Raw genomic sequence first — 25,040 nt, 5'->3', positions numbered from 1 at the left:
CTACGCGCATGTGGAACGAAAAGTTTCTGTTTGACGAAATATTGGTCCTGAAACGGTGCTGCTTTATCATAGAGCAAGAAAGAATCATTTATTAGTATCACCTACGCCTTTATTAATATTTCAATCTTCTTTCAAATTAGGACGACGAAATACAGTCCCAAGCAGCATTAATAAATGAACTGAAGCAGCAACTCTCAGATATGGAAGATGTAAGTTGAGCAAACTTGTTACAACCTTAGTTTAAGACATAAAATTCCGAGGTTGCAATCGACAATAAGACACGTCGTGTATTTCGCATTTTTCGAATGATAGGTTTCTTGGATGTGGCATGGCTTTGAATACAGCTATATAAAATTAAATTCAGAATATACATCAAGTATTTCTCATCAAAACTATATTAGTGAGATTAAGTCCGCAATGATGAATTCTTCCTGCATAGTTTTACATTGTTTTCTTGCTTGAATTGTAGTGCTTTTCAACTTTATTTTGATCAATCTATCTGTTTAAGTCCAATCATCAATTAATTGCTTAACAGGATTTTAACTCTATTTGACTTGACTCTAAAATTGAGTTTTATTATTAAAAAGTGAGCTAGGATAATTATTACCAATTTGTACCCAAGAGCATTCGAAATGTTTCATTGTTATTTCTGTAATGCTTAGAATGTTTTGTGAAGAGAACAGAATGGAAAGATTCTTTGGTACAACAGCCTTAGAATGGTACCCGGAATTGATAATTTGCAGCTCCCAGCAGGTTTTTCCTAGAAGAATTCTTGTGCTATTTCTTAACTCCTACTACGTCATTTATCATCATCAAGATAGATATCTATTCCAGAGGAACATTCTTCATTTCAGTCTTTGGCATTTACCAAGGCAAGTTCAGCTAGTTTAGAAAGCCAGGTGAACCAGATAACGAAAGAGAATGAATCGTCAAAAACGGAAGTGAAAGAGGTATTACAGGCGCTCGAAGAACTTGCTGTTAATTACGACCAGAAGTTGCAAGAAGTCGATCAAAAGTCGAAGGAAAACGAAACTTTCATGGAAGAGTTAAACACAAAGCAAAGTGAACTAACAAAAGCTTTAAAAGATGTCGAATTGCTAACGGAAACGATGAATATAATGAAAAGAAAGATAGCAGAAATCACCAACATTCTGTTAGAAGAACTGGTAAGATTCTCTCTAATTTTTTTGTCTTAACTTTTTGTACGCCCTACATAGTACAGTTGAGATTGCCAGCACATTTGCAAACTGTTTTCTTGAATTGATCAGCAAGCTTTATGACAAATGGAAGGCAGTATTCAGATTCAAACTTATTTCCTAGTGACTGTACCGATTTTTTTTGCCACTGGAGGGAAAAGAAATCATGTTAAATCTTTTCTTGCGTCTACGAAGAAATGTTCCTGTGTTTATACTTTATCACGGGGAAACATCTTGATTGATTGAAAGGGAATGTATACCCCACCAAAAGAATAAAGGCACACCGAAGAAAACAATGCGGGAAAATAAATTCAGAAAAAAATCATAGGAATACATCAGGACAGACCTTCGCTTGATTCCCAACAGTCCTCTATTCCTATGATTTTGTTCTGTCTTTCTTTTTCTGCATTGTTTTATTTGGTGTGCCTTAATTCCTGGTTTATCCTTTCAGGTTGTTTATTATTCCTTGTGTCTTCTCTCGCGTCCTGATTGCTCTTCTAGCGTACTGCTTTATCACATCATTTTCTATCCCCTTTGTCTAACCTTTCCGTATTTAAAGTTGTTTTTCCCCGTAAATTTATACTGAAGATGACTCTAGCTAGAGTCGAAACGTTTATCTTAATTCAATATAATGCACTTGTCTATTTAATGGGAGTTATCTAATACCGGATTTGTCTTTTTATTGGATTGTCATGTAACAAGAAGATGTCGAATGTTCCAAAAATTATGTTTTTTTCTTTGCCGTGGTACTTGTTATTAATTTTATCATCAAGCTGCGGTTTCCAAAGTCTCATCCTATAGCAAAATAGACAATATTCTGCTGTTTCATTTTTCTGCTTTTTCATTTTTCCCCATTTTTAATGAATCTATAGAGACGTTAATAGACCTGAATGCTTTAATCACTTTTTCAGAATAATTTTATGAATACATTATGTTATAGGTATTATAGTCATTAAATGAATGACCATTCGCTTTTTTTTGCAGGCCGAGATTGGGCATGTTGTCGGTGGATCACTCTCTGGAGTTAAGGTTTGGTTATGTTTATGAATCAACGTTTTGTGTGAAGATCTCCACAGTACAGACTTCTACTTATTTGTTTGAAGATCTTCACACTACAGAGTGCTGACCACTTACAAGTTGAAACATCGTCTAAAAGGTCCCCTACTACAAACGTCCTTCCTACTACAAATACACAAAAATACATTATTCGAAAATGCTACAAACTAAAGCTAGAAAATGAATCCCACGTTCGATTATCCTAGACTAATTGTGTCTTAAAATATTTGCAAGGAGTTTACTTAGTTTTTCCTTTGAGGCCCATAGCACCTTTTACTGTTCTTTGCGAAATCAGTTGAAACTTGGGAGAAGATTCTTTATAGTTGTAAATAAGTGCGATTGCTTGCCTTTTTAGGTAAGCAGAGGTATTTCCGTACACGTGTTCGTGCATTTATTTAACAGGTTACGTGTAGGCAGTCTTTAATCCGTGGACGGTAAAAAAGCCTTAATATCTGATAATTTTCCGTTGCAGTTATGTGGAAACCTTTGCAAGCTATATATTTTGGTTCTTGTGTTGAAATGCCAATTATTTTTAAATATTGAACAGAAGTAAACTCCCTTCTTTCATTTGCTAGTTGTTTTTTCTTTATCATTCAGTGGCATATTAGACAGTGGAGGACACCTTCGGGGCGAGGGAGGGGGACAAAGGCCTTTTGTTGAAAAATTGGAAAATGTGACGTCATCTTTTCAAAACAATAGACTTGCCTCCACCACCCTCCCACCCCCCGACTTTCCTTTCCAAAGGTTTTTTCTTTTCGACCGAATGTCTTAATTCTGCTAAATCAAACGAAGGCTTATATGTTTAGTACTTTATATCGACTCGGTGGAAAGGGCTGTTTTCTATTCCTTTTTTTGTTTTTTCAGAGACCGTCTCTTGAGAGCCAAGGCCAGCTTGACGAAGAATTCACTATTGCAAGACTGTATGTTAGCAAGCTCAAAACAGAAGTTAAGACCCTTGTCACCGTAAGCACAATTTACTCATGACTTGGTTGGGAAGATCATATTTGTTTTGAGCATAAGAACGTAGTGCAAAAAATTGTGCCTTGCCTATTATATAGATGTATCAAGATTCCTTATACTAAAGCTTGATTTTACGAGTTTACATAATTCTGAGTCGAGTTGAAAATTAAATCATGGTACAATTTAAGTAAGGCTGAGTTACCATGAGCTCTCGACAGCATGAGATATCGTGAGCTAGATTAGCCAATACGCTGATTCCGTTTCCGTTATAATCGAAATACTAGGAATCGATTGTAAATGAATGGTGTCACCTTGTTCTCTTATCTCCAAAATCTTGTTCAAATTTGCAAAGTGAAAGCACCTTGTTCTTTTATCTCCAAAATCGTTTTTTTCGTGAGTAAGATATCAGTAAGCCATTTTTTGTTATCAAAAGTACCTTTTACTGTAAGTATGTTATCCAAAGTTGAAGCATGAGTTTGAAGTCATAAAAAATTAATTTTCAAGGTAACGTTTTTTTATTTTTGTTAAATACTTTTTATCAAGAGCTTATCCAGCACGAGACAATTTTCAACCCACCTCAGATCACAGAAATATCTCAAATCAGCTCATCTTAACACTTGGGGAGCTTAAATCGCTCTTTGTTTTATAATGGACCAGAAACTTTGCCCAGGAAGTATTTTCTATCGTCACCTTAAAGTTTTTTTTTCAGTTTATTGATTAAAGGAAAAATAAATAAAAACTTTCGAAAATCTGTTGCTCAACTCTTTCATAAACTTAAATTCTCACTTTCTCAAATCTTTTTCCTAATTCCTGAACATCTTGTTCCTTGTTTTTCCTAGGCTGTGCTGTAAATGATCTTAGACCAGTGCAGATCAATATTTCTCAAATACCAACATAAATATTTATCCTTGTCTTTTTCAGTCAAACAAAACTTTGGTACAAGTCAAGAAGGATAGTCAATCAAAATTGGATGTAAATGAGAAAGATCTCGCGGCGGCCCATTTGTTAATATCCCAGGTAATAATTCTTCATTTTGACATGTTTCCAGCCACGTGACTCTTTGTTGACGTGTTTCCAGCCACGTGACTTGATTCTTTGAAGGGTAGTGGCTCTGCTAGATTATCAATTCATTGTTCTGGACGTTTGTAGCTTTTTTCATATTGAATATTATACGCCCTTCGGTTTGATTCCTGATTGGTAGGCATTTCATTATTTAAGAAACGCAGCATACATATATGAAGATTGTAGCGACCATCTGCTACTGTAAACAACCTGAAAGACTTCGCAATGGAAACCAGCTTTACTGTTGTGAATCGTCTTCTGTCTGATTTTAAAAGTCGAAAGATCCTTTGACTAAGGGAATAAGTTTAGTTATGAAATTCTGGTCTTTTTAGGAAGTAAATTCACATTTGAGTTAGGATAAATCTAATGATGAAAAATAATAAAATCTTGAGAAAAACGAAAAATGGCCCTTTCAGGATTGATTTGAAGTCTTAAATGCCTAGTCTAAAGCTGAATAGATATTTTGCAAGATTAGGTTCAGAATGTTTTTCCGTTTTTAGGAAGAAAAGTAATACCTGATTAGCTGAAAGATTATTTGCGTTTTTCTGCAGATATTTAGTTTTAGTCAGTATATGAATTCTCTATTTGATGTATAAAGCCATTTCAGATGTTAGGGATAATTTTTAAACTTGATTTTCCGCCCACGGTTTTTATCGTAACCAAAATATTTTTTGCCTTTTCATAGTGGCTTTGATAAAGACGATTTCTACTGACAAATCCGTATTCTAAAAAATGAGAGAGTTTATACTGTCTGTTTCGACAAAAAGCGAAAAAGTCATGCTAGATAATCCCATAGGGGCTTCTCCCTAGCAAGCAATCTTACTGCAACATTTTCACATCGCTGATTAGTCAGTCGTCTATGGCGGAAATTTTCTTTAACCCTTTATCCTCAGTTTTTCTTCTACGTTAGTAGATTTCGTCTCTAAACCAAATATTTCCAATTTTGGTCACGGCTAAGCAAGGACAATACTTTGAATTTTAGTGCAAGAGGTTAGAAAGAAAGAGCATTTGGTTACCGAAAAGAGCGGGACCATAGCTTACTTTTGTGTGGTTCTGCTAAGTGTTGCTCGCTAATTAGATATACAAGTTTTTTCACTTTACTTTACTTCACTTCGCTAATGCTTGATGCAAAAGAAACATACAATGTTTGCTTCAAAAGAAACTTCAAATTTGCCTAGTCAGTTGCCTTCTTTATCAAATCAACGAACGTCCAATGACAATGTTCTGTAGAATTCTAAGTTAATGAATGGCTAATTTCCTTCTCATTCAATAATATGGAATGGTGAATTTCATTCTCATTCAATAATATGAAACCCCAGACCTCAGTGAACGGCTTACAAAGCAGCACGTGGTCTCCTCTTAACAAATAACATCTGTTACTTTGTAAAACGCAGCTTTTGTGTCATGAAAACAGATGAAAACCTTTTTCCAGCACTTTTGTGCGATTATCATCCATCAAACCTTCTTTGTTGACAAAAATGAATAAATTAAGGCTCTGTTTTTGGCTTCCGTTGTCTTCTTATAAAATTTTCATTGCTATCCTTGTTTCATTCTAATGAGCGCCAAAATTTTCTACCAAAATTCTCTCAGTTCACAATCGACTCTGCGTTGTTTAGTTATATATTTTTTTTACCGGATACAGCCCCCCCCCCCCCCGCCGCACCCCTTCCCCCTATCTCGGCTCCACAACTATAACGACAGTGGGAATGACATTTTTCATTCGCACACGTGTGACCAAATAGAATATATTTTAAAATGTGTATTTCACATTGGAGTTTGTTAATATTTCTCTACTGGAGCACAGGGTAGTTGAAAACAACATAAAATAAAGTATATTTCCATCATAGTGGGATTGCTTTTAGGCCCTTTGTAAGCTTTCACACCAAGCCACACTTTCTTGCTTTTCTCCGATGTATGGCTAGTGATGCCATAGCATAGCGGCATGGAGAGGGTCGATATCAATTCAGCTTCAAATGTCTTGGTTGTTGCATTCTTCGTTTCCTCGGTATTACAATTGCACGAATCAGTTTCATGTTATGATTTGCATGAGTGTAATATCCTCTGGCGTTTCAGGTTTTATACGATGGAGTGTCGGCGTGAAGATTAACCTTTCTTTGACTTGCCGTTTAACGCAATGCCGACTGAATTATCAGACATTAATTTTGTCGGAGGCCCAGTTGAATGAAAATGAACTATGATGTTATCGTAAGAAACTCGTTTTGTTTGAAGAATTGGCTGAGATCGGTCTTTGTATTATTCGTTTGAATTCCACAGTTTCTTTTCCCGTAATTGGTAAAACGATGTTGATTTTGTCCTTGAAGCCTGCGCGATAGTGAAACACGATTGCAGTCATTGTTGTTTGACCTCGTGTTCTTCAAACGAAATCATCGCGCCCATGTGTCATATGTCATTTTCTAAACTTCTTTGATGTTTCCCTCTAACCGTCTGTAATATTTTCATCTTAAAAATCTTTCTTGGAGTTAGTTTCGCCTTTCGACTTACATGTGTGGTTGAAACCGGCATCTTCGCTGGCCTAAATATATCCCGTAACCGAATGGATCCAAAGTCATGAAGTAATAGATTTTCTGTGTGGCCTTTGCTCCACAGTTTCGTAATAATTTTTAGTATTCTTCTTTAACAATAATTTGTTTATTCCTATTTAGAAGATATCCTCTATAACTGAGTCCTAAGACATACAAAAATTATGAACCATAATACTGATCACCCTCATTCTTAAGAAATTTTTTGTAAATCCTTTCATAGATGGGGTTGAAATGATTCTTTTCAACGATTAAGCCCCCATATCCCCGTAAATTGACATTGGAAGAAAGAATAGAAAGAAAGGCTCCTCGTAATGTATTAGGTGTTTTGTCTCATATTATCTCATTTTTTGTTTTTGTGTTTCTAAAAAGTTCCTCTTAAGCATTTGGTATACAAGAAATTTCAAAGAAACTTTTAGCACTGCAATTAGCAGAAGTTAAGAAACTGAATGTTAATCCGGATCATATTTTCTTATAAAAAATGAATGCAGTCGTGTGAGGTAAGGTTAGATAAGTATATGAAAGGTAAGGAGAGATAGGATAGGTAGAGTAAGATTAGGCAAGATAAAGTAAGGTAAGATGAAATAAGGTAAGCTAAATCGAAATCGTTAGAAACTTGGGGCCGCGTTGTTATTTGGTTTCCTTGCGTATTCCATATACTCACTAAAGAGTTGCGATGTTATATATGACCCACAAACACGTCATTCGTTCTTTGTTTTCAACGGGCTATTCTTTATGGAGAAAAGTGATTTTTCAGTTTTCTTGGGGAGTGTAGTGGGAGGAAGAGGTTGGTTTATGAGTGTTTAAAGATAAACAGTCAAAGTTACTTGTACTTGCTTTGGTAGCACAGAAATGAACTCCGTTAAGCATGTCTCTGATTGCCCTGTAGCATTTTGAATCTACTTCAAGAGCCAAGGCCTTCTTTTCTGCTCAATGTTTTGATTAATTTGTTTTAAAATGAAGATCCTTATTTGCGTGGTTGACATTTTCAGAGAAATTGTTCAATAGGAATTAAAGCTTGGGCACCTTGTTGTTATGCAAATCAACAGTTTCTGTGAATAATTGATGCATTGCAGATCGTTCAATCTTTTAAACCATGAAGATGTTTTACAAAGATGAACTGCACATGTTTATTATTATTCCAAATTTCCAACATATAAAATGGTCACGTTATAATGTCTATAAGTTTACCATAGAGGGAATTTATTTTGTTGTGTTTTGTGAGTTTTTTAATTAGGGAAATATGATTACAGGAATTCTTCATTTTCTCTAAAAAATTGCGTAGTGACGATCCACCAGAATTCGACACTAAGATCTTCTGTTTCGCATTCTGAAATGCCAGATACTGACACTGTGTATAGGGGGAGGGGTATAACGAGAAGAACCGGCGGTCGTGACATTCCCTATATTCAAGTTAAACCTCAGAAATTGCATTGATACTGTGTTTCTGTGTACGTTACTTTTTAAGTAGCTCTTGTCATCGCCAATTTGAAATATCCAGCGTAATGAATGGACAATTCATTAGTTTAGTAGCTTTTTTTTCCTCGTGGTCAGGGGTTAAGAGAGTTTGCGGAAAATTCCTGGCTGTCAAAATGCCACAACGGATGACTTTTATTGTTGTGTGTAAATTCTAGTTTTGCTTCATGACGTAATGTCTCAGTTTCAACTGCCATTTCATTGATGAAGAAATTGTCAGTATGCAATGAAAAACTTTGTGATTCATGTGGCAGTTCTTTGGTGAATAACACTTGCTCGTCTTTACATCTGTTCAACATTATTACTACATCAGTACCTTTCTCGGATTATGATTATCATGTTTGATTCTGAAGAGTTAACTGTCATTCTTATGGTGAACAATCAGTAATGAAGTGTGGTTTCGTTCTTTGGTACGAAAACATATGTCTTTAAATATACCTATGCATAATTCATTGGATCAGTCAGTCTGAAGTTTTGCAAGTGCTTGCCTGCCTTGTGCGCGACATGTTTACCCGTTAACTCAACACAATGGTTGGCTTGTTCAAAAAACTCAGCAAAAAGAAGAAAAAAGATAGGAAAGGCTTTGGTAGTGCCAGCGAAGACGAATCGTGTACAGAGGATGAAGTCAGCGAAAAGCTCTCGTACCATCGCAATTTTGCCAAAGAGGCAAGTCAAGAATCAAGTAATGGAATCCGTAGTGTTACGCCCAGTGACTGCAGTCGAAACTCGGACGGCGAATCTCTTAATCATTCTGTATCATCTGCAAGAAATTCGTTTGCTTCAAGTACTGGGACGTTTGAGGAAGGCAGAAGGGAGTCATTTGATGTTGAAAACATCGACAGAATTGTAAATTCCCTAGATAACGACGAAACACTTAGCATCACAAGCGCAGATGAGGGGAGCCTTTTTGATGAAGACATTTTATCGCAATTTCAAGATGGGCAGATTTCGTTGCAGCAGTTTTTGCAAAGTCCGCACCTTAGCAGGTCAGAGGAGAGAATTCGGGATGAAGAAATGGATAGTATGTTTTCAGATTCACGATCTGTTGAGAGTTCCAACTATTATTCAGACAGCTCGAGCGATAGTACGCGTACCGAGCAACGTGACGAAGAGCTGGATAGAATAGCAGGTGAATTGTTAGGTGACTACACCAAGAAATTCGCTAACAATGACGACCGTTTCTCCATACAAAAAACAAGCAACAATAACAAATCTGGACGAGACTATGTTCAAAGCTCTCACAGAGATAGTTACTATAGCATTGGGGAAGAGACCATAACTAACAGTATTAATGATCTTACATTAAGCTCTGACAAGCCCAATCAAGAAAGATTTACAGTGGATATTCCTAAGGTCAATAGTATTGGAAAACCTCGCTTACCAACGCCCAATGAAATCCCAGAAGGCACATCGAATATCGCAGATGCTGCAAACGTTTTCTCAACAACCAGCTGCGTCACCCCAACCTCAACAACGCAACCTGATTCACTTCCAAACAATTGCAGGGGGAGCTCTGCTTTGAAAAATACCGAGGACTCACCTCGTGAGAGCTCCTTCGCAGAATCAAGTGACCCTTATACACCAAGAAGGGTTCCGTTGTCAGTACCCGAAAATCTACCCGTCTCGCCGGTCAGCTTTCAATCGATATCACCAGTCAACACTCTTGAAAGACCTTCAGTTAGCGACGTTCTCGAAGCAAGATATGCAGAGAACAATTTTGAAAGTCCAAAATCTCTCCTTGACCGTGTACACGGCCGCCTGAAAACCCCAGTTGATCAACAGCCCAAACGAAAAGACACGCCCATCGATTTATGCCTTGGCCATACAGCCCCTTTAGCGCCATCTGAAGGGGTAGGGAATTCAGCACATCATGAATCCAGGCCAGCAAGCGCCCAAAGCCAAATTTCTCAACGCGAAGTTGCAATTATTGATAACACAGTCATGTCACTGGAAGGCAATTTCGTGATAACCAGCGATTCAAATACCCGAACGACTCCATCGAAAGAAAAATCGCAACGCATAGAAGATAAGGTTGACCCGTGGCTCTCATACCTCCCGCAATGGAAAGCGACAGCAAGCACAGAAGCATCGCCAGCCCGATGTGTAAGCAGTGTGAGTGACCAAGGCATTCGATCTAGAAAGGTGGATCACCTAGCAGCTGAAGAAATTAAACGGCCCGCATCTGCAGTCCCTCCAAAGCTGGCCCCGAGTCCCAGCAGCCTTTCAGAGCAGGACAGGTACATCAGGTTTTCCAGCCTCGATATAGACTTTTTTATCCCTCCGCCTCCTGTAGAAGATGATACTATATCACAAATGCAAGAGGCCAACGCTGAAGCAACACCCTTTAATTTGGAATGGGATTATGAAATAGCGGATTCGCCTACTTTGACACCAAGTTCTTCTGTCATTTACCTAGGCAATCGTGGAGACAAAGTTGTAGATGAGGCTGATCCGATTGCACAATCACTCTTAGCAATTCTTCCAATACAAAGCGAAAATTTTGAACAGTCCGTATGTTCGGCTCTTGGGGAAGTAATAACGGAAATAGTTTCTACAAGACAGAAGTTTTTAAAGTTAACCAAAGTTTTGGAATTGCAAGACTTTCAAATCAAGGAGCAAAGGAAGCTTTTACTTGCTCAGGCGAAGGAGCTTAGTCAGCTGAAAGGATTGCATGCTGTAGGCCAGTCTCTTAATTCCCCGCGCTCCCCGCACATTTCCCGCAGAAATGAATTCAACAGTTATCCAGCAACAGGGAGGCGTAGTAAAGAGTTGATTGACCTTGAAAACACACTTGACAAGCTTCTATACCAATGTCATACGTTGCAAAGGAATTCAAAAACAGGTCCAGAGTTGCAAGTGTTTCAGCCAGTTGACCGAAGCGGGGCGACGTCTAGTGCAGACAGCTACATATCAGACGACGGTAACTCCATCATAGAAGTCAAAACTTTACTTTGCAAAAAGATACCTGAAAGCCCTTCAAATCATGTCCAGATCGTTCCTGCGAAAGGAGTTGTTTTTAAAAGTTGCAAGGAGACTACAGAAGATTTAAATGCAATACAAAAATAGAAAATATTTCAGAACTCTTATATTATGTAGGTTAATAGTTTCTAATGCGGTTATTGCATGAAAAAGTTTTATTAGCACATCTAGATGTGTCAAAAACACGTCATTATACTTTTAAATGACGCTGGTTGGAAGAAGCTTTCAATCTTTGTCTTCATAAATGACATCCTCTTCGATGCTTGTGCTTAAATTAAGATCATTGATTCTTAATTTAAAGTTGAAATTTCCTCCCATTATTGTATATTGTTGATTTCATCAGTCATCAGTATTGTTTTGAGCACAGGTTCTTTCCATTTCTCAGTGCCTTTTTCGCATAATCAGTTTTAAAAGAAGGTTAATCTATAGATAGGTTGCATGAATATTGCGCATCACGGCAAGTTCTTTACCAGAATCTTCGCTTATTTACCAATTTTGTCAAATACTCATAAATACACAAATACTTTTCCTTAAATACAATACGCCCCTGCTTTATTCTTTAAATAACATCTCTAAGAGTGTTGTGCCAAATTTCTACTATTTCCAATTAATAATTATATTATTATAGAGCTTTTGTGTAGTTGTCCTTCTTTCCAACGCAGCTGAAACTTGCGCAGTAGTTGAGTGCTTATTTCAAGCCACGTACGCCCTTGTGCTGTTTTTGCTTTTCTGTCACATTTCTAATCTAAGGTCAACACAATGAGGGTGAACAATTTTTCGGGATCTTTTCTTGTATAGTGTTTCTCAGCATAGAGTCTGAAAGGCGGGCTGTTACTCTAATTGAATTTTCTGTTGAAAGTAGGAAAAAGATTTTACGCTGTTATGATAAGCCAAGCTGCAAAACAAATGCGAATTATATGGCTTTCGATTTGGTTTGTCTGTGCAATGTACATTGATAGTGATCTAAATGTAGAAGTGTTTATTCAAGCAATTGCATGCTATATATTTGAATACAACCCAATACAATACAATGCAATACAACGCAGTACCACACAAAATAATTTGATGCCATACACTGCCCTTTAAGAAGGCCAGTAAATTATCGGGACATGACAGAGAACCACTATTTTTTGCTCCTAGTCTATGTCCTTACCCTACGCTACTTTTTTGAATGATTAGAACCTTCTAGAAAGACTTAATAAATGTCTGTGTTTGATACTGTTTTTTTGCGATATATTTCTTTTGGGGGTCTTGCTTTCGCACTGCCAGCCGAATTGAACAGGACAATCAGTATGGCTTTTGTGTGAAACATGCAATGCTGATTCTTGCACAGTGAACAGCCTAACTTTTGTCTTGTAGGATAATCATATTAATTTATGAAAATTTATGATAAATATTCACAATTACCACTTCTCTTCCCTGCTCAGTTCAGTTCATTTTCATTTTTTTTAAATTCCACTACACTCAATTTATCACAATAATCCAACAGATAGATAAGCTAAACTACAAGCAAGTAAGATTAAATTACAGAAAAAACATGCATCGTTAGGTGAAATTATTAGCATATACATTCAGGGAACCAAAAGAGTGTAAGACAAATTGTGTGGAGGGAATTTCTTAAGGAGGAGCTCTCTCGGTAGTCAAGCTAATCGAGGAGAGAACACCCCTATTTAATTTTATTTTATGTAAATTTGTTCACTTCATAGAAATTACGACTAGGTTAGGTGGTGGCCTTTTAGTGTCAATTATTCTGTGCTCGATTTTGGTAATTACTTTCAAAGAGGAAAGCTTTCAGTTTACGGCGAAAGCTGACAGCAGTGGGTAAATTTTTATATCAATGGGAATGCTATTCCAGCATCTATCTCCAAAGTAACGGACAAGGGGAGCTTCATTCAAAGTAATCATTTTTTTACTTTCCTAGCACGAAGCTAAATTGAACACATTAAACATCAGTTTGCGTGAAGTGGAGGGCAAAAAGCGAATCCTAGAAGAGGCTGTTGACACATTGAATGAAGAAATCGCGGGATTGAAGGCTAATGGTAGGAGACCAATCTTCTCTGTTTTCCATCTTTCGGTTTATATTAAATGAAATTATGCATTTAATTAGGTCATTGACTGTAAAACATCTCAGATTAAGACGGTTACATTTTATGCAGTGCTATTGGTTATTGAATTTATTTTGAATTCAAACGCTGCATATTTGATGTCTATGGTTCCAAACTCTTCCTACAGATAGTTCCTGATGGTTTTAATATAATTTTTAAGATACTCTGGTTATTTGTCTCACTTATCGCTTTTTCGACCCAATTTTTTTAAGTAAAAATAAGTTCTTAAGGTACTGTTGTACTTCGTCAATTTAATAGTTTTGTATATCTCATCCCACAATGACCAGAAATCATTTGTTGCTACCCCCATTTACTTAAAGTAATTGTAAATACTAATTTGTACGTTATCTACCTAAAAATGCTTTCATCGAAAAATTATTGTCTCTCAGAACAAATGAACTTAGCAGCTTTCAAAGACAAAGAAGAAGAGCACGCGGGCTTGCTGTTGTCTGCTCATGAAATGAAGGTGAGTGGACCACCAACTATTTGTCTTTTTTCGCTTTTAGAGTTATGTCAGAGGGTAATTCAAAAACAACAAGAGGTACTTCTATTGCCAAAAAACTGCCTTTTCTGTTGGTTGAGATTTCGAGACAGCTGAGGTTTTTTTACAATGACCTTCACGACCTTGCTCCAGTCAAACGAAACAATATTTTCATCGTGCATTTTTGACTCGTTCTGTAATACCTATTCCGCTCATAATGCTTTTCAAGTCTCGTAAGATACATTGGTAAGTTTTTCTATAACAATACTGAAAATGTCCCGAATTGAAAATTTGAAGCATGTGTCTGTAAGCAAACAGCTTATCGTTTTGGAGGCCAACAACGATTAGTTATTTATGGTTAGGTGGAAATCGTCGAATTTTTAGCAAATAGGCCTTGTTGGATGCTCTTTGAGTGTGAACAGCAGGTACCGCAATCATTCCTGGGTCAGTCTTTCGTTGAAAGAAACTAAGTTGTCATCACAGGTCACCATACTGATTTTCTGGGACAAATGAATGTAGCGTCAGCGCTTTTTTAATGTGCTGCAAATACACCTTTTTACGTCATAAATTTGGAATGGCGAAAGATAACAGTAAAGGATTGGTCAATTTCATTTCTGAAGGACATTAAATTCACAATCGTCAGTATTGCTGAGAGAGTTTTGAAGCAACAAGAATCCAGGCTGTTTCCGTTCACTTCTTAAGATAGGAAATGGCGTGAATGGTTTAAACTCCTCTACGCACTGCATCGTTACGAGTTACGTATTGGATTTTTCCATGTAGTCAAGGTGGACTGGTTTATAATCGTAGCCATGGGAATGCAAGGTTGCACAGCGCATGTCTGCTTTCAGATGAAACGATCATTTTCAGAACGAACGAAAGCGAACATTACAGATGCTTCTATCCTTACAGGGGGCTTTTCAGTTGCCGTTTTACCAGTTTGGCATATATTTGAATTGATTTTTCTGAGCAAGAATTCACGGTGATGAACTTTGTTCGAGACACACCATTGCAAAGAAATGGTTTTTTAAACAGGGATACGAAGTGACAGGTTCTGCTTTTAACCAGGCCATTGCCCTTTGTGAAAGAGCGCTCTACCAGCCTATTAGTGCCTCCAAACTCTAAAGATGTCATGTAATATAACATGATTTCCAAATCAAGAAGAAATTTAAAAACAAAACCTTTGGTTCCTTTAAGTTAGCGAGGGACTACACCCAATGGTTTCATGAGAAAATCTATGAAATGGCACCTATACATACCTATGGCCACTAGAAAGCCGATGTTGGTTTCAGTTGCTTATAACGATGTATATACTGATATATGTATTGAAGACCAATGGTCTCTACTATGGTTTTGAAGCCAATCCTGATCCGGGCGACCCGGCGTTGCTTCCTGATCCGGACGCTTCCAAGCATTTTGTGGAGCTGGCCTGGATTGTTTGAAACAGTCATTCTCGAACTTGTAAGAAAGAAACACAGTTTGCGTGATTTGTTGCGAAGATTTTGTGGTTTCAATCTACAGAGAGAAGACCTATGATGCATGCAATTTTGCCCTGATCATGTTTCAACAATGGCCTAAACATTGCGGCCTATCCATGGTTGCAAAACAAGTGTAGCCTTAAAAACATTTCAAAAGTTTTCTCGTGGGTCTATTCAGTTATCGCAATCAAATGTGTGATTCCAAAGTAAGTGCAAGATTTTATTCAAGAATGGCTATGAGGTGGTATGCTCAGTTTTGAATGAAGTTAAGACGTTAATGAATTCAATTTAGAGCTTAGTTTGCAAATGAAATTCAGTGAAACGATATGGAAAGAGCTGCGTTTCGTTGAACGTGGGAGTTTTAGTAAAGACTGCTGAGCAAGGCAAAAAGAAGAACAAAAGTTGTGTCCAAGTCTAGCCATGCGTTCTATTTGTTTAAAGCAATGATGGAGGGATTTTTTGTTTTGATAGGCAACAAAATTTTCATGGTCTATCATCTTATGTGATAATCTTTCCCATTAAACCGATCGACTTCATCGTTTGTCATTTCTTATGTTTTTGCATAAATTCTCGGGTTCAAAGAGATAATCCTTCGGCAAATAAGATCCTTTCTTGGTTTTTCTTTGACTGTTGTTTTCAATAGTCACTGGTGTTAGAATCATCGAAATTTTTTCAACTGTTTCATGGAATGGAAATATTATCACCAGTCAGTAATCTTGCTGCTTTATTTTATGAGATGGATTTTCCAGTTTTGATCCGCTCATAATTGATTTTCCTGCCCTTGCTTCACCCTGTTTAAACGTTGGTTTGATACAACTCAGACTCAACATATCATGATTTCAGTGATTCTGCGTGATTTGAATAATTTTGTAGCATCCCGTCAGACGTGGAAGTAAACGTATCGTATGATTCTTGTGATTTCGCATGATTCCAAAAATATCATGAAACCAAAAATATCAAGTTTTCGTTGATCTTAACGCCTTTTTATTCCCATAACTTACTCTCATTCGTCATTTCGTTTAAAATTTTATCACATGTCTTTGATCATGGTAGTGATAATTCAATAGCATCTTAGTGTTTTAGCTAAACCTTGGATTGTGTATTGCTTTTATGATTTGTGTGATCCAATTGATTATCCGTGATTGCCTGTTGGACTGATCCTAACACGTGAAAGTCTTCATTACATTTCAAGGCCCTCAGATAATTTTACCATTAGTTACACTTCTATATCACATCCAGGTCTCAAAATAGTGTGTAATTCATGTCTGTTATGTTGATTTTGAATCAGCCAGCAGAATCGGTATAAACCCTGCACTAAAGTACTTCTCTCTCTTCTTCCTTTAAAGGTCGATGTTGCCAGACCAGCTTCATCAACCCTGTCTCATATTGCTTTTATATGGAGTCTACTGTCTCCTGTTCTTTTTGGCTTTCATTTCTCAATGCAAATCCTTTTCTCCGCATTCCCTAACATACCCTGTCTGTTCTTGATGGACAACTTAGTTATAACATACGTCGATCGTGGTTAGTAACTAATAAGAACTCACACATCCTTGTTGTGGCAGCAAGAATTTTGTTCTTGCCATTAATAAACTCATGCCTTTGTACATAAATGCCAGTGTTTTTCATTTCCCTAAAATTAGATTTTATTCGAATATAATCGTTAACTTAAAGTGACATAAAGCATTTAGAGTTTAATGCATCGAGTTTCCTAGTAACACATTCTTACAAATGCCTAAATGCCTAATACTTCAGCAAACTGTTTATTATTAATTGCTTCTACTCGTGATATATTTACTTACCTACTAAAAATTAATTGCCATAAAATAACTAACTATTTACCAACTCCCTCAGGCATATTCACGTTCCCAGATCCTTTTCATACTACATATTTATGTATCTAATCTGTCTAACCATTACTTACGATTTCGTAAAAATACTAAATTATTCAAAAGACAAAATACCAAAAAGGCTGTAACTGTCCCATAATTTAGGTAAATGATATTCCATGTTATTGAAATATGAGTTTAAGAAACGCTTTCAGTCACAGGTAATTATCAACCTAACCTGTTAACCTCCTGGTAATATTCCTTCTAATGCCCAGAGATAAAATGTTTAGCCATCTACAAAATAAATCAACAATAATTTCAATGCATAAACCAAGTACCCTTTGTAGGCTTAACATTCTCAACCACTTTAATTAAGTATTTGGCCATACACAGAAGATAATAAAACTGCCTTGTTGCTCTTGCTAGTTCTTGATGTTACTAGCCCTCAAAAAGCTGTTAAATTGCATTTTTAACAAGTGAATTAAACTACAAGGAGCTTAGACTCCCTATTCACGTGCAAACATTTCCCATTTAGCTTTTTTTCTTCCGTCCAATGCTATAAAATTCTATCAAACGTACTTTTAAACTTTTATCTATTTTTTTTGTTCAGTCACCTTGTTTTTAAAAATTTTTATCCTTTATTTATTCTTGTCATCAAACTCATATATTTATCTATTTCATTTGTATCATATTAATCGATTTTTTTAAATGGCTCGTTGTTTTTTAATGGTGTTTCTTTTTAGTTTCTCTTAGTTTTTTAGCTAATGTTTATTTACTGAGTTTTGCGCAATTATTTTCTTTAAGAAGAAAGTAAAGTGATTTTATTTTTTGTATTCTTTGACAATATGGCAGCCTAATTTTAATGTAACGTTTAATAAATGGTTGTGAAACAACATTTGTTATTTAATTTATGTAGAACTATTGTATAAAAGAAAGTTGTTATAAACAGTAAGACAATGAAATTAAGAAATATTTCATTTAAATGTATCATGTCTGATTGATATATCGCAATGGTGTTGTATTTTTAATTGATACATAGCCAGTCTCGTCTTTTTTGTACCATCTATTTTTTCAATTTCTGAGGGTCATAAACGTCTTTAACTTCAAGGCAAATCAGCTTGGAAATAATAATTGCAGAAAATAATTGCTGTTTTATGATTAACGTAGGCAATTTCTTTTGTAGGGAAATGTTGAAAGTCTTTACCTGTTTTTTCATCATTGATTTTGCATTGTCTGTTATTTCCTTTTGTTTTGAAAAGTTTCATATCATCTCAGTTGCCTCCGTTTGCAATGAGTTAGATGATAAGATTAAATTCAAATTAACCCATAAAGAATGCTTCTTTCTCAATTGATTGATTTGTCTATTTCTGTTGAAGCTTTTTGCAAATTTTTAAATTTGTTTTCGTCTGCTTTGTAGGCTACTCTGGAAGAACAAATGGAAAGTCATAGAGAGAATCATTCGAAGCAGGTTAACAAGCTAAGAGATGAAGTTCAACAGCAGCATGACTTCATCCAGCAACTGAAAGAGTATGTATTGGTTAACGTATACCTATCTTTATAATTTAAATTCACTATTATAATGCCATTTTCCTCCAGGATGTTTGGTCAGAGTTGTAGGATAGCACAGCGCTCGCGATACTCTTAGCATCCCCTGTTCGTTAAGTATTAACAGATGAACGAGCAAATTTCTATGCGACTACTCTATCTAATATTCATAAAATTCTTGAGCTTTCATTTGGTATTCTTGAGAATAGTCTGTACCTGCAACTGCCCTTTATAGAAACATAACCGCTTATTAAACAAAAAAATGTGCATTCCACAAGCCTTGATCCTTGTTCCTTTTATTGTCATTGTAAAACTAAAACAAATAAAAACGTAATCGGTCTTGTTCCTAGTAATTGTTGCGATTAGTGCATAGTTCTGTCACAGTTAAACAATTGCAAGCGTGCATGAATACATTGCAGCCTATAAGGATAAATCTTATATTTTCTGCAGGGTTAATGAAAGCCAAAGACTAGCCGAAGATCAGCTAAGGGTAAGCGGGGCACTTTGCTCTTTTGTGTTGCATTTTTGGTCTCCTGTCATTTGTCAAATATGGTGTTTTTGTCTTATGCACGTTTCCTTTAAAATTGAGTCCACTAAATAGCTTCTAGTTACATTTGTTCTGATGTTTAATCTATATCATGTTGTTGTTTTACGTTTTATCATTTATTTGGATTTTAGAAGCCTTAAATGATATTACGATATGTGCTAGTAGATTAACAGGACCTAATCAAACGTTCTGCTATCTGATTTAGAAATTTGCTAAACATTTATCCTCAGATTTTCCCCCTTTTTCGAATATGCGCCCCCCAAAACTATCGACTTTGATTATTGTTCTAGTCCTAATGAACACCTAACCCCGCAACTAGATACTCACAGGTTCAGTGATTATGCAAGGCCTATAGACAAATTTCTGTATAGTCTAGCTTTAGTCTTTACTGAAAATACGCTATTCTAGCTGCGCATAGATTTCTTTAAGTAATTTCGAAGTGCATGTATTTTTAATTCTATCCTCTGAGGCTCATCGTTAAAAAATTTTGGCTGTCTCATATCCTCAGTAATAGCTTAAAGTTTTTCCAGAATAATTTAAAACTAATCATTGCCCTTTGGCGTCAACGCCCCCCCCCCCCCCAAGAAATCAGCGCCTCCGTAAATCAAATAAAATTAGAGGATTAATGATGGGCAGTACTAGCTACTATTCATTCATAAGTTGATCGCAAATGATCTGTTGTGTTAGGCACCATATAGTATACGTGTTTTATAATCATTTACTATTGTAATGTCGATATAGGCTCAATCATTTAATATTTGCATTCAAACTCCAGGGCGATAACAACAAGTTGCAAGATGAGGTTACCCGTTTGAAAGACACAATCCAAGAGCTAGAGTGAGTCTGCATTTTTATATTTTGCTTCTTCAATTTGTCTTCAGTGGTACTTTGTTGTAGTTACGTTTTGTCTTCTACTGTTTTTCTTTTTAACTTTGAATCGCTATTTTGCAGTCAATACATCATTCTATGATTCCTGTACTCATTGTTTTGCAGTAAAACCTTTCCTTACAGTAGAATCCCGATTGACTTGATCTAGTTTATTTAGCCTTGCGCTTTACATACTCCCATTCCATTGAATCACTGGTTCCCCTCAGAGCTCGTTATATCAGGATTTTACCGAATATGGCTATTTTGTAACAATTTTTTGCAGTACCCCTTCAACTGTCTGTGGTTACGCTTTGCTTTGCAGTATGTTGCTTTCATCTAGACAAATATATTAATGATTTCTAAATGATCTAACTTTTTCAATTTGCTCTTGTTTAGAATAACAATGACAAAGAAAGAAACTGCTCATAAGGATCTGCAAGGACTCGAAGAGACAGTGGTAAGCTTACCCTATTTTATCTCAAGCCCCCTCTAAAAGCCCTCTTTTTCAAAAGCCCTTTCCCTAAAAGATCTTTCATAGGTTCTCCCTCGTAAAGCCCTAACTTTCTAAACCCTCCATCCAAAAGCCTTCTAGACACCCTCTTTCCAAAAGCCCTTTCCCTAAAGGATCTGTCATAGGTCCTCTCTTTAAAAGCCCTGCCATTAAATATCCCTCAATCAAAAAACCCTCCCTCTTAAAGCCCTCTTTCCAAAAGCCTTGCCTCTAAAGTCCCTCTCTTCAAAAGCCACACCTTCAAAGCCCTCCCTTCAAAAGCTCTCCCTCCAAAACTAGTAGATATTTTATGCTATCACGCGAATACCTTAACTTGCCATTTCTTTATTACCATGCAATAAAATCGTCGGAATTCATGAATACATTCCGATTATTGAAATACAGGCTATTGGCAGGGAAAACTTTTTCATTGTTAAATTTATTGCGGGAAGTGATAAATATTTAATATTGTGAGTTTTGCTGTTTTAAATATAATGTTTGAAACAATGTAATAGATTTAATTTCTTCTTTTCCTTGTAGGCAAGAGAACTGGCCACATTAAACAAGCTTAGGCAGCTGTTTGTTAAAGATTTGCAATCAAGAATGAAAGTGGTGAGTTTCTCTTTCTCTTTGAAATGGACCTTTTTGTGTATCTGTTTGTACACTATCAGCAAAAGAACACTTTCATGCTGATGTGGTAATAGAAGTGTCCACTGGTGTGGATTTGGTCAAGTGTTACTGCCCATCGTTGAGGTTCCGTGTATTTTGTAAGCAGCTGTCCGTTTCCCCTGGTGTGGGAATAACAATCAGCTGAAAAAATTATACTGAAAGATTTCCAATGGAATTTTATGCGTTCTTTCTGGGTGGGTTCTTTTTTCTCGACGTGTCCAATCAGATTGAAGGTAGCTTAACGGAAAAATCATGCTTTGTAACCTCTTGGCTTCGTTGGAATTCTTTAATTTTTTGGCACGGAGCGAGATATATTTGTGCTTCCTTCGCAATAACTTTTCTATGTTGTTCAATCTTTTATATGGCGTGGACTTTTCAGATTTATATGTACTTACTATCTTGTCTGTAAGTGTATATGCCCATGCTTTAGACAGCATCCTTTCCATTATCAAGTAACCTGTTCATTACCTGTCAATGGAACCCGGCGCAAGTGCACTCTCTTCAAGGACAGGCCTATTTCGTGCCAACATTACAAATTATTAGACTGCACTTAGCAAATGCAATTAGGAGTATTTTAAGCCTTCCAGCCTTCACCTCTTTGCTAAACCTCTCACACCATATCCGTGGCATACCCTCTCGCCCTACACAACATCACTCACTATCTATATTTTGCATCATATTTTCTACTTTCGTTGATTACGTTATTCACCTGAGTAATATACAGTCCATTCCTTACGTCATCCGTGATCATACTATATATAATCGTGATCAAGATCATCATCTAGACCAATCTTATTTCAGGTATTCAATCAAAACATATGTGAGCTAACTTGGCTGAGTCAGTCTAATAGCCACGCATACACGAAATCAAGTTTGCTAATCTCTTCTGTGCTTCGTGCCACCTTTACATGAAAATGACTCTCTTTGCATTTCAATGCATTTCTCGTTGCACAATGATTTGGCACACAACTTACTTTTCTAACTTTCACCTTCCCAAGTGCTCCTCTCTTACCGCTGTGCTATAATTTCAAGGGAACTCTAGTGTCGTTGTTTGCTTTGATAAACAGTTATTTTCTTCTGGAGTCTTGATAATCAATGTAATTCAGCGTGTTGTACGTCGATGAATAATGAGCAAAAATAAATACAATGAATTTACGGCTTTGTACATGAATAAAAGATAAAAATATATGTAATTTAATCGCATTAATTTCTGAAGTCTTGGTTTATTACTCCTTGAAATTTCTCATTTATTTTTTGTCTCTGGTCAAATCGTGCTCTTCTTTGGTTATTTGCTAGTCCTCGACGCAGAGAACTTCTAATTCATCTCTTTCTAGTCTTTAAATCGTTTTGCTTCATGCCAGAATCTGACTCTCTTTATAGTATTTAGTGCAGACAGTTAGTTCATTTAAAATAATTAGCTAATTGTGGGCTCTCTTTTTGTTTAGATTATGTATGGTATTAGCTCTTCACTAGCTGCCTTTAAGGTACCTGACTTACGACCTTGTTCGGCTTTTAAAGTGAATAGCCTAAGTTAAAAGGCCGGTGTCACAAATAATCTTCAGTTCATCACAATCAGGCATGACCGCAACTGTTGGGGCGATAACTGATGAAAGAGCCTCTTCCATGAGCTGTGGTTCTCGAATTTCGATTGGATGGTTATCAAATCTATTTTTTGCAAGCCGAAAAAGCTTAAAGATCTTTACTTTTAACACAGGCCATTCACTTTAATCTGACGTTGTAACATGCACCGCAGTCATTTGTTGTTGAGACCCTCTCAGTAGTTTTGTGTTTGCGTTTCTTATAGTCCCTGCATCTTTGTTTTAAAGTTGTAAATCAATTGTTTATATCTTTTTCAATCAATGGTGTACGACTTGATTGTGTTGCAGTTAGAAATTACTGACCAGAAATAAGACAGCTTTTTTGCGGACCACACCTTGTTAATCAGCTGTGAAATACCCCTTGGCTTTTGCTATGCTTACAGCTTTGAAATGAGTTGAATTGTTCTCTTCAGTCTACTGATGGAGACATAGAAGCAGACGAGGCCAATGCGCATGCTCAGAAGCAGAAAATCACATTTTTGGAAAACAATTTGGAGCAACTGACAAAAGTTCATAAACAGGTACAGAGACTTCATTGAAAGTTTGATTCATAAGGTTCCTGTCAAAAGTTTTCTAGCCTGAACGATTAAGCGAGAAGGTGTCTCATGCAATTATTTCAAGAATCTGAAGCTCATAGTCTGCAAATTGACATCGTGATCATAAAACTTAGTGTTTTTGATGATTCGGTGCTAACCGTATCGCATAAATGGATTTTCTAGCCAATTCTTAATAATTGATTTTAAACCTCCTCTTTTCATACTTAACCCGAGCTGCTATACGAAAAATATAAACACTGTTGCATATAATGCTGTGCCATATAATTCTACAACAATACATTATATTAAACTTTGAGAGCGAATATTTAAATTTCAGCTTGTGCGAGACAATGCAGATTTGCGTCTTGAGTTACCTAAATTAGAGAAGCGCCTTAAAGCTACACAAGAAAGGGTCAGGGCGCTAGAGAACGCAGTGAAGGAGGCGCGAGAAGGAGCAATGAAGGATAAGTCAAGGTAAGTTTTCAGAATGTTTTAAGCAGGAATATTTTCCCACTCGAACCTAAGATTGCCCTTAAGTTTGCCAATGATTCCTTAATACTGAATGTCTATTTGTTGAAAAATGCATCAAAGATGGATGTGAATTTTATCAATTTACTGCTGTTTTGTTTTGTCATTATGGTAAATGGTGCACCCTCGCCCCCTTGTTTTTTTCACTCTCAGTTGCGTCAGAGTAAGAAAAAGGCCCTTTTGTATTTAACCCTCACCAGTAGAATGGCCTTGAAAGGTCTCTGGTTGGGAGTAGCGTATACTTGATAAAAAATGAACAAAAAAATCGGTCGATAAAGCTACAGTTCTGCAGTTGACGGTCTTCAGGAAAAAGGCCCTTAGGGAAGTTGTGGCTAGGCTTTCTACAAGGGCTGAACAAGTTAATAACAAGGGTTAGTCTTTTGTTAAGCATAAATATGCGTTGAAATTATAATCCATGCAGAACTTGTCGTTTCAGTGCATCATAGTCAAACCAAATTTTTATAAACAAGTTTCCCTAGCAAAGTTATAGCTTGTTGAAAAATATTTGATTTCGATGAAGTGTTTCAGACCTCTAAATCTTTGCTCACGTTTTCGATATAGGTGGAAAAAGTAAAAGAATAGGTACAAATTTTCATAAATTCCTTTTGTTAAAAGCTAGAGAATAATCTTTAAGGTAGCTACTAGGTTAATTTTTAAGGTCCCTAAAAATGAATTATCGGTGAACCCCATATTGGTTCTCCTATGTTGCATTTGAAAGTCTTCTTTCGGTTTACCACTGTCAACCAAGATTATATTTCGATGTGGCCATGTTTATTGCATTGCTAATGGTGCTTTTTCACACATTTTGGTTTGCTTTGGCAGGTTTGCGAAGGAGGTGGAGCGACTAAAGCAGAACAATACTAAAAACCAATGTAGGTTTTATATACCTTTTATCTGCAACTCAGTTCATAGTGAATCTCGTACGGTGGTGCATTGTTGATATTTGATGATTGACAGTGAACCAAAATTTGAGTGAACAGGTTTCGCTGCACATGTCCAGTCTCAGTGTGTCTCAATCATATTAATGCTGATCTTCGTCCGTCATTAACGGTCCAACTGAGTTAGAAGTATCATCTTTGAACGTCGCCCGTTAGTTTCTCTGTT

The 25,040-nt window shown here is 36.5% G+C and overlaps 1 protein-coding gene across 2 annotated transcripts in view; it reads left to right on the top strand.

Moving 5' to 3' along the window:
* Positions 1-25,040, top strand: part of LOC135682210 (kinesin heavy chain) — a 44,878-nt gene that overhangs the window by 16,463 nt on the left and 3,375 nt on the right. Inside the window, exons 14-29 of one of the 2 annotated variants that reach the window (XM_065196993.2) lie at positions 141-209; positions 855-1,166; positions 2,181-2,225; positions 3,117-3,215; positions 4,134-4,229; positions 13,191-13,308; positions 13,764-13,840; positions 18,574-18,683; positions 19,152-19,191; positions 20,024-20,085; positions 20,512-20,572; positions 21,146-21,217; positions 22,720-22,758; positions 23,286-23,393; positions 23,746-23,882; positions 24,759-24,808. In XM_065196993.2, the coding sequence (XP_065053065.2) occupies positions 141-209; positions 855-1,166; positions 2,181-2,225; positions 3,117-3,215; positions 4,134-4,229; positions 13,191-13,308; positions 13,764-13,840; positions 18,574-18,683; positions 19,152-19,191; positions 20,024-20,085; positions 20,512-20,572; positions 21,146-21,217; positions 22,720-22,758; positions 23,286-23,393; positions 23,746-23,882; positions 24,759-24,808 (1,495 nt within the window). The remainder of the gene's footprint in view (positions 1-140; positions 210-854; positions 1,167-2,180; positions 2,226-3,116; positions 3,216-4,133; positions 4,230-13,190; positions 13,309-13,763; positions 13,841-18,573; positions 18,684-19,151; positions 19,192-20,023; positions 20,086-20,511; positions 20,573-21,145; positions 21,218-22,719; positions 22,759-23,285; positions 23,394-23,745; positions 23,883-24,758; positions 24,809-25,040) is intronic. The other variant, XM_065196994.2, reaches the window with a different exon arrangement.

The sequence above is a fragment of the Rhopilema esculentum genome, chromosome 16, assembly GCF_057945365.1.
Source record: "Rhopilema esculentum isolate cy_ngs chromosome 16, ASM5794536v1, whole genome shotgun sequence".
Lineage (NCBI taxonomy): Eukaryota > Metazoa > Cnidaria > Scyphozoa > Rhizostomeae > Rhizostomatidae > Rhopilema > Rhopilema esculentum.
The sequence above is the reverse complement of the archived record's forward strand: the minus strand, read 5'-3'. Positions and strand labels throughout refer to the sequence as shown.